We start from the raw sequence: 16,814 nt of genomic DNA, 5'->3' as shown, positions 1-16,814 counted from the left end.
TATTAACTTTTCTTCACATAGATATGGTAATTATTATGTTTAGAGGAGGTCTATGCTAATACCCTTTCATTTTTCCAGAAGAAATATAACAAGGCAATATTTTTCATTGTTGTTCATTTTGCTTCTAACGTAATTATATCATTTACATACTAATCTTTTTGTGACTTGAATTAAAATGCATACTTATAAACACATGGAAACCTCAGGAAAATGCAACTAGGACATGCTCATGAGCCTACACAGGGAAACTTTTTTATGCATAAGTTTTAAAAAGGCCAGCTAATATCAGCTAACATCAAATAATACCTCAGCAGTTCAGAGGGGTCACTGATCCACTGACTCCTTGGAAGAACTTACATATTCTTACCAGCAACAATACAAGAAACTTATCTGTCAGAATAGACTGTCAGAAGCTGAATATAAATCATGGCAGGGTTATCAGCTATTCAGATTGTAAATAGAAGTTGCATCCACAAAAATATCAACTCAAAGGAGGCTTGTTTTCAGCAAAGTGTTAAGCAAAAATCAGATTTTTTTTTCCAATATTTTGTTACATGCCCTTTAACCTTGTGATTCATTAGAACAGGATAATTTTTTCATAGCACGGATATATACAAAGTTTTCATATAGTTTAGAAATAAAAAACCAGCAGAATTCTATCACATTTAACAGTTATGAGAGTATGACTTCATACCTGCCTACAGGACTTTTTCCACTAAATTGTAGTGAGGAGGTGGAGTTTGTTAGGATTTTTTTTCTGATAATAATGACCTATTAAAGCATCAAGTAGGTCATAAATAGCTCTTTTCTACTCTTGTCTCTGTGTTTGAGTAAGCGGGTCCTAATGGAAGGTTCATATTGATTTAGAATTGGGGTTGGAATGCTGTATGTCATGTTGGGTTAATGTATACAGCTATTCACCTCCAGAGATTTAGGTTGATATCTATCCAAGATCACAAGTGAGTTTAGTTGTTTTGGCTAAGCCCATAATTAATATATGTGTGAAATGATTTACAGTATAAATATCTTTAGGCTTTTTTATATCATCATCTGAGCCTGATCAAGAACTTCTAAGGACTGGAAAAGCAAGTCTTTACAGGACAAGATAAGTACCATTAATAAGATATTTAGGTCCTTTTCATATATCATATTTAAGCTATGGGACTTCAGCCGATCATATTCTCCACTCATTGCGTTTGAAAGACAAATTCAAATCTTTTTGTTTGAATCTTATCTTTGTTTTATTTGCAATGAGATATAATAAATGCATGTTAAAACACTAAAATTTTATTGTGAGCTCATTTTTAAAGCTTAAAATTTTGAGAAATAATTCTTTTTAGAAATATTCCTTCTCAAACTAAGATTCCTTGGAACTTGCTGTATATTTACAAAGGATAAGCTACTTTCAGGGAAATAAGTAATAATATCATACAAAATCCCCGAACTGATTAGGTTGGAAGAGACCCCTTGAGATCATCTATTACAATCCCTCTAATCAGCTACAGCAGGATGACAGGATCATGAATGGCAGGGTTTTGGATACATCCAAGGATGCAGATTCTACAACCTCTTTGGGCAACCTGTGCCTGTGCTCTGTCACCCACACAAAAAAAAAAGGAAAAGGTTTCTTGCAGTCAGATGGAATTTCACTCCACTTGTGTCCATTGCCTCTTGTCTTGCCACTGGACACTACTGAATTTGAGAGAATTCCGGCTCCCTCTTTTTCCTTCCCTCCTAGCAGGTGTTTATACACTTCAATAAGACCTCCCCTGCATCTGCCCTTCTCCATGCTGAAGGGTTCCAGCTGTCTCAGACTCTCCTCCTACAAAATATGCTCCAGTCTCCTAACTGTCTTGGTAGAGAGTGCAGCACAGAGTCACAAAGTCCATTATCTTTCTTGTACTTGAAGATTTTAATGTGATTACGATACCTAATACAAATAGAAGTAATGCAAAGACTACAGAAACTCATGTTAGAACAAGTTCTGAGGAAAATTACCTATTGCACTAGGAAACCAGAATTTAATGAGACCATCTTAAAATGAAAACAACTATTCACTAATTCTAAGATGTTTCCAAAGAAGGTAAGCAGTAAAATATCTTGTTTTAATCAGGTTTTGCCATAATTTGCTGAAGGTTTATCTTAACATGCAAGAATAAACATACAAGCTCTCTTAAATCATAAAAGGCAATACAAATAGAATGAAAATTAGCAAAATGTATATAACTGAAGCTGTACTTAATAAGTCTCTTAAATCCTGGTCTTGTAGGTAGGACAGATGTTGAATTTCCTCAAATTGAACTTACCAGAGAGTCAAGGAAATCTGACATCACATCAGCTCTATGTGATTTCATAACATGGTAGAAAGAACCTCATTGGGTTCCACGATCTCAGGATCACACTCAAATTCACTTAGTTCAAATAAAATAACAATCAAAAAAAGTAAATAATTCTTTGGTTTTTGCAGTGACTTACCTTGTCTGCTATCCACTTCTCAGGCTGTACTTCTCTGAAGTGTTTGGTTCCATAAGCTTCTCGGCCATATTTGTCTGAACTATGAATTGATGGCTCATACTTCTCCTTTTTATTTGAAGAAAATAGCAGAAATCTGAAATTCAAGAATATTTTGAAACCAGTTAAATTGTTCTCCAGATGCCACAGGATTGATGGAAATAATGGATAACAACTCTGCAGGAGATGACATGGACACAGGTTCTTGCTATTTTTCACTACCTTCTTAGTGTTCCTCCTCAGTATTGTGAGAAGATTACTGCAATTTCTTGTGCAAGCTTCTTTTAAATTAAATTTGGAACAAAGAGATAGAGTTTCGACACAATAAAATTTAGACTTTCTGTACAAAGATGTAACTTAGTTCACTTGCATTACTAGGTTATTGCTTTGTCTGTATCCACAGTAACAACTGGTGAGATGCAAAAATGATCAGCGTTCAATTTTCTGGGATCTGCATGTTGATACCTCAAGTCTTAGCAGGACGTGCAGTCTGTCTCAGCTGTCAGTGGCAGGCACACACCATGCACAAGTTTAGAGATCACTTGTGGAGTACTTTGCATTCACTTTACAATTTGTGTAGGGCCCCAACACATAACCTCAACCTGATCATTCCCTCAGGACAGAAACATTTAAAACATGACTGCAGTGTAAGTACAAACCAAGGCACTTTTGCATCATAAAGAATCTGTACCTTAAACCACCTATGCATCCTTTGATGTGTCTTAACCAAAGTTAAATAAACCATACTCTCATTTACCAGAACAGAATCTTTCACATGGACTTTCACATATTAGCCGAGCACAAAGCAAGGAAATTGTTTCTTCAGAATTCACAAATTGTGCACTTGACTCTTAAGTTATAACCATGTCTAATCAGCAATCTTTTGGAGCTGGATTCTTTCACCTTTGGTCATACTGATAATGGACTCCTTGCTTACATAGTGCCAGTGAACAGTGATACTCCATCTACCAGCTGGAAGAGATTTTCAGATGGAAGTTCCTAACTGTCATAGACAACTACAGGTTCTCTGGGTAGGTTGCACAGCAAACTGTACAGATCAAGGTGAAAACCATCTAATATATAAAGGATCTGAACGACATGCTACAAAGATGTCTTAGTTCCACCTATTTCAGTTTGTAAGAGAGTTATGAGAGCAAACAACTACATTTCACTGTACAGTAAAACACTGTGAATTAAACTTATCATTGCTGGTATTCTGAAATGCAACATGCATTCTTTATTCTAGCAGTGCAGGAATAAATACCATACAGTAAAACTAGAAATATATGCTTCAGAAGTTTAAAACATCACTTTAACTGCCATGACCACAGATGTAGTTAATTAAAACATTTCCCTAGATGAAAGCTTTTCAGAATCCAGAGTCCCTATAAGACTTAGACAATAAAACAAGTTTTTTATAAAGATGGGGATTAAAATACCTTTTTTTGTCTCTCAGATGATACAGACTCAGAAAATTATTTATTTTGACTAACTGATTCATCAGCAACTCTGAGTGTTTGTTTTGTTAAATTACATTTCTTTTCACTTCATAAAAAGAAACTGTTTTAGAATCTTGCCAGCTATACCAATTTATTCTATCAAGTGCCACAAACAAATGTCATGTAAATTTACTGAAAGAAAAACACTGAGTTAGCAGACTTTTAAATAATACAAAGCCATAGTAGCATGTGTATACCCATGGGAAAGGACACCCTCACATAAGACAGATTATGGTACTTGTAATGCTAATTTGCACATGGGATGGACATCACACGCAAAAAAAAATTAATGTGGCCCCAGTGTCCCAGAGAATACATCGAAGGTGCTGTGAGCCGGCTGCTCCACTTGCAGTTTTTATCACTTCTGAAATTGCATTTTAATAGTACATTTTTCTTTTGTTCAGACATGAAAGAAAATTGGCTTTCTCAGGGGATTGGATAGCTGAGAAGACAAGGCTTGCAGTTTAGGGATTTGCCCATATATGCATAGAATTTAGTTGAGCCATAGCATTCATAATTTACTATGAATATCGTGTCTCTAAAATTTATAAAAAAAATGGTAAAAAATTATTGCAGAAAGTAGAAGAGAAAGTAAATTATTATGGTTTTGCCTTATAAAATTGTCTACATAGAGGTTTTCATTTTACCATGGATCAGTTAATCTCTGTCTTTTTTGGCAAACAGAGTAATCTATGTTCTACTATCACTCTGAACAAAAAATATATATATATATTAACACTTTGAGACACAACTGACAGTATGTTCTGCATGTAGTTTAGCACAAAAGAGATCTTCTGCATTCTGCTGCTTATCTCCTCTAAGATCATTAACTGGAATATGTGCCATACAGCCTGGAATGTATGTCCATGGCTGAGTTAAAAAAAAAAAATTAAATCAACTATGAATTTTTGAAGAAGAACATTGAACAATCAAAAATACTAAAATTTAAATGAAAGAACATTAAAAATACAATAGGGTATAATCATATAGTAGAAGTTTTTCTTTGGTTTGTAGTTCTGCTGTCAGAGTCAGGTGAGCAGATCCCCATAGCAATAATGCTTTAACTAAAAGAGAGGATCATATGCTTGTAAATTCAATGTCTGTTTGAAGTGAGAATTTTCATTACTCCATGTGAATAAGTAATGAAAACAATCAAACCAATTTTTCATGTTAAGTAGGGTAACCAAATTAATGAGAGTCCTACAAAAGCCATTATACCCCCACAACCAATAATAATAGTAAAAAGTAATAGCACTGCAAAACACTTCAGTAATGGTATAATGTTCTGTAGTTCTATGTATACACCTGACACAGCTTTTCCCAAAATTAATGACAGTATGTGCTCTGAACGTGACAGGAGAGTGATGGAAGGAGAAGAAAATTAAATCCTGACAATGGTATGATACCATTATCAGGCACAAGTTTAGATTTCAATAGTCTTTTTCCCACAAAACGTTCACTCATTATTGTTACATCTGGCTTTCAGCTTTTCCTTGTAATTCAGAAATTTTTAAAGGTTTTCAGTAAACATGACAAAGACAGAAATAGCAGGAACAAAGAAGAATTAAATTCATATTGATATTTTATTATGCCATAAAGCATAGTCAATATAAGCTGAGCCATCCCAAAGTTGATGATTTAATGGGAGATGAACTTTCCCTAAAGAAATAAATATTAAAATGAAAAATTATTTAATTTTTTAATAGCACAACAGCCTGAAGAAGAGATATGCCAAAGAATAGATTCAAAACAGGGGGAAAGAGCTGGTACCATTATATTGCATCATTGCACATACATAAGCTGAGGGAGGACCAGGACCAAGGGTGGCAGTGTCACTGGGGGTGAAATCCAGCTGCACTGTTGCTAGGACCACACTGTATTGAACCTAATTAGTGCAAAAAGACCTAGAAGACTTCACTTAGTAGCCAGTCCAGGGCCTGACAGCTGCTAATGATGTGTATTTAAATTTCAGACACCCTAGATATTTGTTGTCAACAAAAATAAAAACTGCTTTATCTCTCCCTTCACCCATCCTATCCTGCACCTTCCTTCTACTACTTCATCTTTCTAATCCTTCTTTTCCTACATTTTTACCTCCCTCCCCATGATTTTTCTTCATGCATTCCTTACTTACAATTTCTTCCCCCTATTCCCTCTCTTTTATTGCAATCTCTCTCACTATTGTGACAGGAGATGGAAGAGGCCTTTAAGACACTGAAGACCTTCCAGCAGGATTGACAGAGATGACAGAAGCAGCAGCAGGTACAGTGAGAGAAGAGTGCAGCAGCACAAACAGGAAGGAGGATTTGTCAGGTCCATCATTTGCTGCTGTGCAGCAGCATCCCAGTGCTATATGGTACCTACCAATAGGATGCAGTACAGAGGCAGCAACTTTTTCTTGAATTTAAATGACAGCAAAAAACCAGAGTGGTCCTTCAGCATGCTCTCTGAACTTGCCCAAGAGGCAAAATCCCAGCCATCTAGCAGTGCAAGCATGTAATCCTGATCCCAGGAATGCTTCAAAACGTACCTAGACACCTGAGAAAGAACTGACAGACCTACTGCTAGACTGCTATACATGCTACACTACCAGGGCACAGTAAGAAATATCAAACCCAAAGTACTAAAAGGAATATTCTGCTTATGAGGGTTTTCAAACTTTTATATTTGTGTGTACAGTACATTTTTGTAATTTTATAGTAAAAATACCATGAAAGTATTAAATCTCTGTGTGATAGTGTTGTTAAATTTTTAGATAGTGTTTCTATGCAGCAGCAATTCAATGCCTTGTTGTCTTGATTTAATTCAAATAAAATAATCTTATCTCACTTTGAAGAAGTCCATGAACAATTAGCTGCAAACAAACCATGCTGTGAATATTTTATCTCCTTTTTTTTTTTTCTTTAAATAAAACATGACATTAAGCTCTCAAATTTGGATTATACCTGAAGTAATTTTTTCAGCAATTTCAACAGTGCCTATCTTTTCACTTGGGGAACAAAGACAGCATAACAGTTTTCCACAGCAAAACAACTGCAGCAGGGCAGCCATTATTTGGTTTATATGAGGGCATATTAAAATCAAAGTGTTAGATATGAAAATAAAGACAGGTTTTACTTAACATACCTAGTCACATTATCTTTAGTGCACTATTTTTGCCATAAGAAATTACCTGGGTGCATTATTACAAATACTGTTGCCGGTAATATACTGAATACATAGTTTTTCAATAAACTATCAATCACTTTTATCATAACACTGGCAAATCTTAGAATCCTCAGGCTGTTTTTATTTAACCCCGTCTGTGATAATGTAAAGTGGCAAATAAAAGCATAGTCTGGTTCTTGTAGGAAGCAAAAGAGATCTCTTCTGCAGCAAATTCCAGAACTTCTTAATTATACACAGACTTATTATCTGCATCCCCAGTGTTATAAAGTACCAGAACTTCATTAGAAAAATTAAGATGGAAAAATGAAGGCGCTACTTTGTAAATTTCCAGTGGAAATTAGCTGGAAGAAGCAGAGGAATACTGGATCAAAAGAGGGTAATCATGCTTAACTGTGCCCTAGAGCACCCGCATGTATAATACGATTTGCACAGTAACTACCTCTCCTATTACTGCTTGTTTGGAGTATTCTGTGTTAATGGGGTTAGCTAATTTAGTATTTTAACTTAAAAAGACTCTGCTGATTAATAAATGTTGCACACTGTGCTAGTAATTAAAATAAATGGAAGAGTTACAAATAGAAGTTGAATTGTTAAGAAAACATTATCTGAAAATATATGATAATCCCTGTTTATCATAATACAATAACAGTCCGGAAAATATGCAAATTGCTGAAGTTGCAAAGCATATGAAAAACTAAGTATAATTTGAAAAAAGTTTTCAGATGTGTTGTATTTGTATGACATAAAATGCAGTAGCCATTTAACTACAGCTAAGCCAGAAATACAGTAAAAGATTTTATAACTCTAGAAATTTAAAGATTTTTTAAAATCTTAAATCTTATCAAAGTGACTTGCTTTTTAAAAGTTCTTACCATTAATACCAGGCAGCTCATAACACTGATGCTCTCCAAGCACAGACCTTATTTAGATCACTGATTTCTCTCTAAGTGTACCTTTCACACACAGCACTGGGCAGCACAGAAGCACCTAAACTGCTTTTACAGCAAAGCACTATCTTGCTGAAAATAAGCCCATGAGGAGTTTGGTGCTGCACTGTTCACGCAGCATCTGAGAGACACAGTGTGCAAACATTGCACTCTGCTGCACACGAATGAACCAGTATGGTCAGGATTAGCTTGTACAGCACTGAGTGCAGACACAGCCAGAAGCTGAGATGACATGCCTGATGTCACACCAGAAGACTACAATAAATCAGGAAAGCTCAGCCTTATACTACTTCTATCACCACATTGCAACTAATTCTGATGTTTGTTGACTTTGTAAAGATGTTTACTGTTATACTTTGAAACAGGAGGCATATTACATGAGACAGATTTCAGCAAAGTTAATGAAAAATATTTACATTTTTGTTCTCTGGAAAATTAGGCCAGCATGCATCTGCATGCAACTTAGTAAGGAACTTTTCATGCTTAGTGATCGAAATCTGCTAGATCCAGCAGTTGGTATCTGAAACTAGACACTAGTTTATTAAGTGGCCATCCCACAGGACTACAATTGTCATTCCTATCCAAGCGGAGGGGGAAATCACTTCATTTGTATGAAAAATAGCACAATAAGGCAGTAAGAGCTTCAATTACATGAGAAAAAGGAATCATTCTTATTATGCTAGATTACCCAGTTGCTCTTTCATTACAGAATAGGAAATTCCAGCAGTTGCTTTAAGTAAGCACAACATTCTTAGTTTCATTTGTACTGCTTCTGTCTTCCTCAAACTCTCCCACAGCTTTTCCAATTTTTTTCTGCATTTTATCAGAAGCAAAAACTTTCTCAAAGCTTGCAACACCCATCCTATCATCTTATAAACAACTACTTTAAAGAACCCTGATAATCAGAGGTGCATGGGAATTCTGAATGTTGTTGAAAATTGCAGGTATACACCAACAATCTTTCTGTCTTAAAAGATACCACACAATACTCTGGAAATATACATATCAAGGCTTCAGTTTGTCATTTTATGCAAACACAAGGTTTCTCAACAAATGCCACATACTTCCACTTGCTCATTCTCTCCTTATTTTCTAAAACAGAACAAGAATAAGCATAGGAAGCACTATGAGGAAGAAATACAGTCCCAAAGTACACAATTACATAGAAAGAGACAGAAATTTGTCAATTCATAATAGACACTGCTGAGAAAAAACTACAGTAGAATCTGAGTAACCCTTTGCTGACTCCTCCCTGGAGACCAGCATCCCTTATAGCAGCTGCAGCATTACTAGTGATCATTAGTCCTGATGATGACCTGCAACTCTGTCATCACCTTTTCAAGGTTACAGATGTGACCCTTGCATGGTTGGTTGGATATGAAGCACAAACGGAACAATCACAGCCTGAAAAATGTATAATACACTTCGTATTTAGCGTGCATGAAGCTGAGAATCACTGATTGTTAGGACATTGTTTCTGTGCATTAAGGATGGCATTAAATGCTTTCTTACCCATAAAGTAAATAAAGACCCCATAGCAAATATTTTCTGTCAAAGCTGGAGGCTCCACATTTAAACTGTACAAGACCAAAGCTTCACAATTCACTCACTGAAGAGACTCAGTCTTTATTACAAGATATGACCTTCTGAAACTGTTGACACCATGATATCTGGGGTAAACCTCATCAAATAAAGACTGGGCAATATAGTCATGCCTGTAAATGAAGGACATCATCCATCCTTACTTGGAATGCATCAATCAAATCTTATTTGGGGAAAAAACACTTGAAATGAGAAGCAGAGCATTAATTAAGCCTAGTGCTTGGAGTTATTTTCAATTTCACTGGCAGAAATTAGATACAAAAATGAAAAAAAAAACCAAAAATTCACAGGTTTAAGCAGAGATGTGGATGTTTAGCTGCTTCCTCCTCATCCCAATGCATGAAAGAATACAGAGAAGTACACCAAGTATAAAGAAAAACCCAAACCTGCCTGAAAGTGAAAAAGTAGCCAAACTAAGAGATTTCTTTTCTCTCTCAAAACTGTTTTTCTCTCTCAAAACTGTTTTTGCATGGAATTTTCTTTCAAAGACATTATTAATATTAAATTGTGGAAAACAATCCAAAAATAAAAGCATAAAAGCTAAACCACATAAATGGAATTGATTCTGGCATCCTTAAGTCCCAGTCCTGATCCTGACACATGGCGACATGGAACTGGTAGAAATGCATGAAACAGATCAAAGATAGCAAAGCATCATGTGCCAGTGAACAACAGGCTGCGCATGAGGAAAAGTGATTACTTCCTGTCCTGAATTCTGGTATTAAAGTGTCAAAGCATTGCCAAGAGCAGTGAATTCCAGAGAAAAGTTGACATAACCTCAATTTTTCCTAGTTGACTACAAAGCCAAAAAAGATGACTTTTATCATGACTGGAGAAAAGAGTTCCATCATGATAAAAAGACCAAAACAAACCAACCAAACAAAAAAACCCCACAAGAAACAAAAACAGAATTGAAAATATTTTGGCAATACCTCTAAATTTTGGGGGAAGCAAGCCTTAAATCCTTAAATCCAGGATTATGCCTGGATTTGGGATTTTAGAAAAGAACTGGCCTTTCTGACACTATTACTGATGTTATGGCTTAGGAAACCGAACCACTTCAAAGATGAAAGATGATTACAGTTTTTGTATCATGTTCTAGCATGTTTAGCATATGCTCTCTCCCCCTCCAAGTGAGCTGTGGTACTCTGCTGGGAGAGGAAACAAGTCTCATTGGCATGCAACCCCATATTTTTCTCCCATAACCTGTAAGCTCCCTGAATACAAAGTCTGAAACAGTACTTTTTTCCTTGTCAAGGTGCATGTGGCAAAACAGAATTTCCATTTGTTTTCTTATTTCCCATTAAACCCATCTGTTGCATCATATTATTACTGCAAATTCTTCTATAGATTCATAGATATGGATGGCACATGTCACACAATTACAAGATAGGGTCTCTGCCCTGAGCAGTTTATAATCTAAGGACATAGAATTTAGAAGCATGTACATAGAATGTTTGCTAGTAAGCTGTCAGGTTTGACATTTCATTTTGTCAGGCATGAAAGGTTTCTGAAAGCAACGGAATAAAGAAAACATTCTCATAACAATACGAGAAGAAACAAGGAACTTACTCATTGTCATGTATACGATTTCTCCATTCTTCCCTTTTCATTTCCTCTCTGGCCTTCTCCAGTGGTGAACTGATTGATGCTGCCACTCGCAAGGTTGGTTCCAAAGGCTTGTAGCGCTGCCACAATACTTCAGCAGTATCGCGGAAAGGCCCCTGAAAGGTATGGGATAATGGAAGTGTTTTATTGTGGGGTTACAGTTCTTTTCTTTCAATCTTATATTCATGGCACATCATTGATGAAAGAGGACGCAGACTGTCTGGGAAGTGTAGCAAGACTTTTCTTCCAAAATAATTAAAGTGGTTCATTTTGATAGACTTACAGATAACACTAAGGTTGATAACATACTTTAAAGCTCCTCTTAAAGAGAGAATGAGAAATGTGCACTCCAGATATATTTAACTACTTATAAATACTTACTATTTTAAAACAATGTACTCAGAGAACTGAGTAGAAAAACTTAGTTTTTCCCTAGCAAAAATTATTCATGAAATAAAAATCCAACACACAAGTATTAAGTCTATCTAGATTCTGATTAAGCAGAAACCTTAATTCTTTTCCTTTCATAGTGCAAATAATGTTTTACCTTAAAGAATATGCTCTTTTCAATTTAACTATAAAGGTTCCTGAAAGGGAACTTAATGAATGACTTAAGATATAATTCTTCTAATATAATTCAAACTAATTACTTTAGTAATATAGGTGTATAGTCCATTTTTGAAAAGTCTAACTCCACATCAATGTCATTATTCTCAAAAAATACACATATGTCTTTTTCTAGAGTATATTGTTTAAAGTCAGCATCTACCATTTAACAACATGGATAAATAGCAGCAGGAAGTCCTCTCCTGTGCTGTTGAAGTGACATATCCTATATGTCTTACTTTTGTCATTAACCTGTAAGAACTTAGCTGGAGTATAATTAGTGCCATGTTACACTCAGGACAGTTTAGTGGTAACCCTGTATTTAGAAGTGTTGTTAATTAATTTTTATTTTATTTTCATCATTGTTGATCTTGCAACGAACTAGTGAAACCTTCTGAAACGATGAACAAAGAATCTTAATCACAGCCTTTATTCTTAAAGATATCCTTCTTTAAATAGGTTATCACTAACAAGTCACAGCTGGAGTTACTGCAAGCACTGAGTGAAGACTGTGGGGCTAATAAAAAGAAATGATTCACGCCTCATTTATGTTCACTTATGTTTTACATTAATAGAAACCAATAATAGGAACCAGTTACCATAAAAGTCATGGACCGTAAATAACACAAATGGCAAATAAGTATCATCTAGTACTTTTCACAGCTGGACAGGAGGATTGCTATATTTGAAAGCAGTTAATGGATTTTTACTGGAACTTTACTTTTTAAAGGCACAGCACCAAGATTTGGAGACCTTTTTAAAGGTCCCAGTAAGCAAATAGGTACAATATTTACACTTCTTGCAAATATTTTCTTGCTTCTGTTTTCTGAGTAAAAAAAAAATCACATTTAAAAAGAACACAATAAGTCTTTTAAACAGAATGAAAAGTGTTACTGCCTGTGAGAGAATAGTCAATACTAGAACAGAACATTAAAACTACTTGTTTAAACAATGTTCTAGTAACATATAATCTGATGATCAAGTTATAAAAAAGTTTAAAATTTATAATAAAAACTGAATACTCTTTATTGCAGGATGTTTGCATTAAGCGGATATATAGAGAAAGGGCTTTTCTCCATCTGTAACTTCTAAGACCTAACTAGGAGTTAGATGGAGAAAAATCCCTCAGTCCACAGTTCAAATGAAATTACAAGTACTCGTGCAAGGACACAGGGAAGGGTGTAACAAAGCAAAGGTCTCTCGAACATGGTGTCATCACTAATGAAAGCAGGGTGTACATCTTTTTTTCTGTTTCTCTGAATCATCTATTTGAACAAACTTACCTAATAATAGGCACCTCAGGAATGTATATTAAGTGACAAGAGTTCTAAAAAATCTGTGTACCTATTTCCATTTTACAAGAAGAACTTTAATATTTGTGGAAAGTATGGTAGAATGATGCTTAAAAATGTTTCCAAATTGATGACGCTTTCAATCAATAATGAAGTACTTCAGGCATTCTGCTTTAAAATGGAAATCTTTCTGGGATGGTCAGGCTAGGAAAGGAAGGGAAGTAATCAACCAACAGTTTTCACTCTGAAAGCAACTCATACAGTTCAATGCTCTATGTTTGGAATTTGTACTGGGTAGCATAAATCTTGATACTGATTGGTCTGCCAAATAAAGGTCAGCAGATCAGCATTCTTACTACTTTTCATAAAATCAGAAATTCATGACAAAAATATGATCCACATGAAATTATGCATTCTTCACTGTCCCCATTCTAGAACAGATAACAGTATGCAAAAAATCTCCTAAAAATGGTAATGGGCTTTCTGTTATTAACGCCTTTTAATGACTAGATTAGCATTATCCATGTTTTCATCAAACTGCATTTCTAGTTAACTCAGTAATAAAGATGAGAGATCTAACCAATGTATAGGCATTATTAAAACTTTTCTCTTAAATACACTATACACTATACACACAGATCTTACCTACAAAAAGCTAAATACCCATTTCCCCAAGAGAAAGCTGAAAGATAGTTAATTTCTTTTTCTTTTAAGTATATATAATTGACATCCCCATATAAAATATCCAAACCTATGGGCAATAAAAATTTTAGATACCTGAAAGAAAGTAACAAGTGACCCACAGTGAGCCAGACTGATACTAAAACAAGAAGCTGGGTGCCAAAAAGTGTTACCACAGAGAACTAGGACACAAGTATATCTAGTAATTAAATTTCTTAGTGTCACACCAGAAAACTTTCAGGATGATGTGTTCTGATGGGTTTTCATTTCCAGCTGTTTCATCAGCTCAAACCAGTGTCCTTTTCTTAGACATACAACCCTAAATTGTCAAAGTGTTGTGCAGGGATTTAGCCGTGTGACTCCCATTAACATCAATAAGAGTCGCACAGCTAAATCCACGCGCTGTGCTTTGAAAATTTACCCCACAGTGTACATCCCAGGGTGCTGAAAGGATTAAAGTATTATATAGTAAATTCCCTCTTTGAGGTGCAGAAAATAAACAGAACTCTTCTGGTTTGTTCTAAAAGGCTATCTGTGCATGACTGCTGTGCGTACATCTGAACTTAGAAAGGCCTGTAAAATATTCCAAATCCTAACAGAAGCTTGTAAGATGCTTTGTATACAGTAAAGTGGCTTTGCAAGAGCACCTTAACAATGAAAAAACTCTGAGTTCCCAATTTATTTAAACATGTAATTCCTGTACCATGTCCACTGGGCAAAATCTCTCCCTGTTTCATAAGAGACAGTGCATTCAGTCACATTGTGCTCAAGGATTGTCATTTTCCCTTTGGTCCCAGAAGGTAAAGCTATAATGTCATATTTGTCTCAACTCCAAACTCTGCCATCACCCAAACTGTTTGCTGACTCACACTTTGTCTCGATTCTAATGTGAGCCAATGAGTTCATTCTATGAGGAAGCTCACGTAGTCAAGTTAGGGAGAACACAAGGAGGGAAGGACAAAGGTGGAGAACTGCTCTGAAGTTGATTCTTACTGTTATAGGCAGTGCGGATCTCTGTGTGGCTCACCTCTATTTCTCCAGAGGTATTCTAGCATCTGCTTAGAATCATAGAATCATAAAGTTTAGAAAAGACCTCCAAGATCAATGAGTTCAACCTTTGTCTGAAAACCACCTTGCCAACTAAACCATAGCACAAAGTGCCATGTCCAGTCATTTCTTGAAAACTTCCAGGGATGGTGACTCCACCATCACAATGGGCAGCCTGTTCCAATGCCTGACCACCCTTTCAGTGAAGAAATTTTTCCAGATGTCCAACCTGAACCTTCCCTGGCACAGCTTGAGTCTATGTCCTCTTGTCCTGTGCTAGCTGCTTGGGAGCAGAGGCCAACCCCCATCTTGCTACAACCTCCTTTCAGGCAGTTGTAGAGAATGATTCAGGTCTCCCCTAAGCCTCCTCTTCTCCAGACTAAATACCCCCAGCTCTCTCAGCCACTCTTCATATGACTTACTTTCTAAATCCTTCACCAGCTTTGTTGCCTTTCTTTGGACACCAGCATCTCAATGCCTTTCTTGTAGTGAGAGGCCCAGAACTGAACACAATGCTCCAGATGTGGCCTCACCAGTGCTGAATACTGGAGAATGATCACAGCCCCAGTCCTGCTGGCCACATTACTGCTGATACAGGTCAAGATGACATTGGTTTTCTTGGCTGCCTGTGCACACTGCTGGCTCATGTAATGACAGCTGTCAGCCAGCACCCCCAGGTCTTTTCTGCTGGGCCACTTTCTAGCCACTCTGCCCCCAGCCCGTAGTGCTGCTTCTTCTTGCAGTTGAGAATGGGAACAGGGCAACTTGGCTTTTATGGAGAACAAAATGTAGAAAGTTTTGCAATTAAAGCTGACACATATCCAGTGGACAAAAGAGAGTAGGAACTATTCTGACCTGAGAGGATGTCTGCTAGTCTTCATAACAAAAAAAATCGCAAACAAAGGAAAAAGTTGTCACAACTGGTTAATTTGTCCTAGTACCTTTCATTGGTTTAAGATTGGAAATTAAGATTTCGAGCTCTAATGAATCATAATATTGACACTCAATTATATCAGGTCTTATCTTTGGAATATCAGAAATGACATCTTTTTCCTCAAAGGACAAAAGCAAAATTTAAAGAATCATATTTCCTTGTTTTTACATATCACCTAGATTTCCTTTTCTTTAAGTCAAATCTGTATCAAAGACTTTATATCCTAAATGCAAGCACTAGATATATACAAAAAACCCAACAAATCCACAAAAGGAATTTTCAGACCTGATGATCCAACTCTAGATATTCTATGAGAATCTATGATAAAAGATATGAACAAAGGTGCCTCAGAGACACTGCAGAATGTTACCTGAGGTCTCTTTCTGTCTACAGGTGGCAAAGAATTTGCTGTGACAAAAGCTGGAGGCTTTTTACAAGTTGGCCAGTCATGGAGCTCATAGGCAAAGGGACTCTTCTTTTGCTGTTTTCTGTGGTTCAGTGGCTTTGAGTTCCGTAACAGCAGTTCCATTGGACTTGAATTGTAGATGCCTGCAATCTGAGCAGAAAATGGGGTTATCTTTGACTTCAGCTCATTTAAATTCCTATACACAATAAGAATGAAAATACATTACCTATTACTTCCAAACACATATTAAAGAGTAAGATAAATGTTTACGCAAGGAACATAATACTTGTCCCTTTCAACTCTTGTGTTAGCTGACCCACAATGTGGACTAAGACAGTGGCACCTGCAGCATATTAAAAAGTAAACCAGTCATTACTTAAGGAGAAATGGAAGAAAATTTATGGATACCAAAAACCACTAGTAACTTTTTCTCCAACAAAATGTCCACAATAAATTCCTGTAACTATTCAAATGTGTTTAGCTTTAATAGCATAAAACTTATAAGAAACAAAA

The 16,814-nt window shown here is 36.0% G+C and overlaps 1 protein-coding gene across 1 annotated transcript in view; it reads right to left on the bottom strand.

Annotated features, from left to right (window-relative positions):
• SPATA17 (spermatogenesis associated 17) overlaps positions 1-16,814 on the bottom strand; it is a 72,496-nt gene that overhangs the window by 18,767 nt on the left and 36,915 nt on the right. The window contains exons 4-6 of the mRNA XM_009071005.1: positions 16,266-16,451; positions 11,300-11,451; positions 2,476-2,608 (exon numbers count right to left, since the gene is read on the bottom strand). Coding sequence (XP_009069253.1) covers positions 2,476-2,608; positions 11,300-11,451; positions 16,266-16,451 — 471 coding nt within the window. The remainder of the gene's footprint in view (positions 1-2,475; positions 2,609-11,299; positions 11,452-16,265; positions 16,452-16,814) is intronic.

Source organism: Acanthisitta chloris, unplaced genomic scaffold, assembly GCF_000695815.1.
Source record: "Acanthisitta chloris isolate BGI_N310 unplaced genomic scaffold, ASM69581v1 scaffold17193, whole genome shotgun sequence".
Classification (NCBI taxonomy): domain Eukaryota; kingdom Metazoa; phylum Chordata; class Aves; order Passeriformes; family Acanthisittidae; genus Acanthisitta; species Acanthisitta chloris.
The sequence above is the reverse complement of the archived record's forward strand: the minus strand, read 5'-3'. Positions and strand labels throughout refer to the sequence as shown.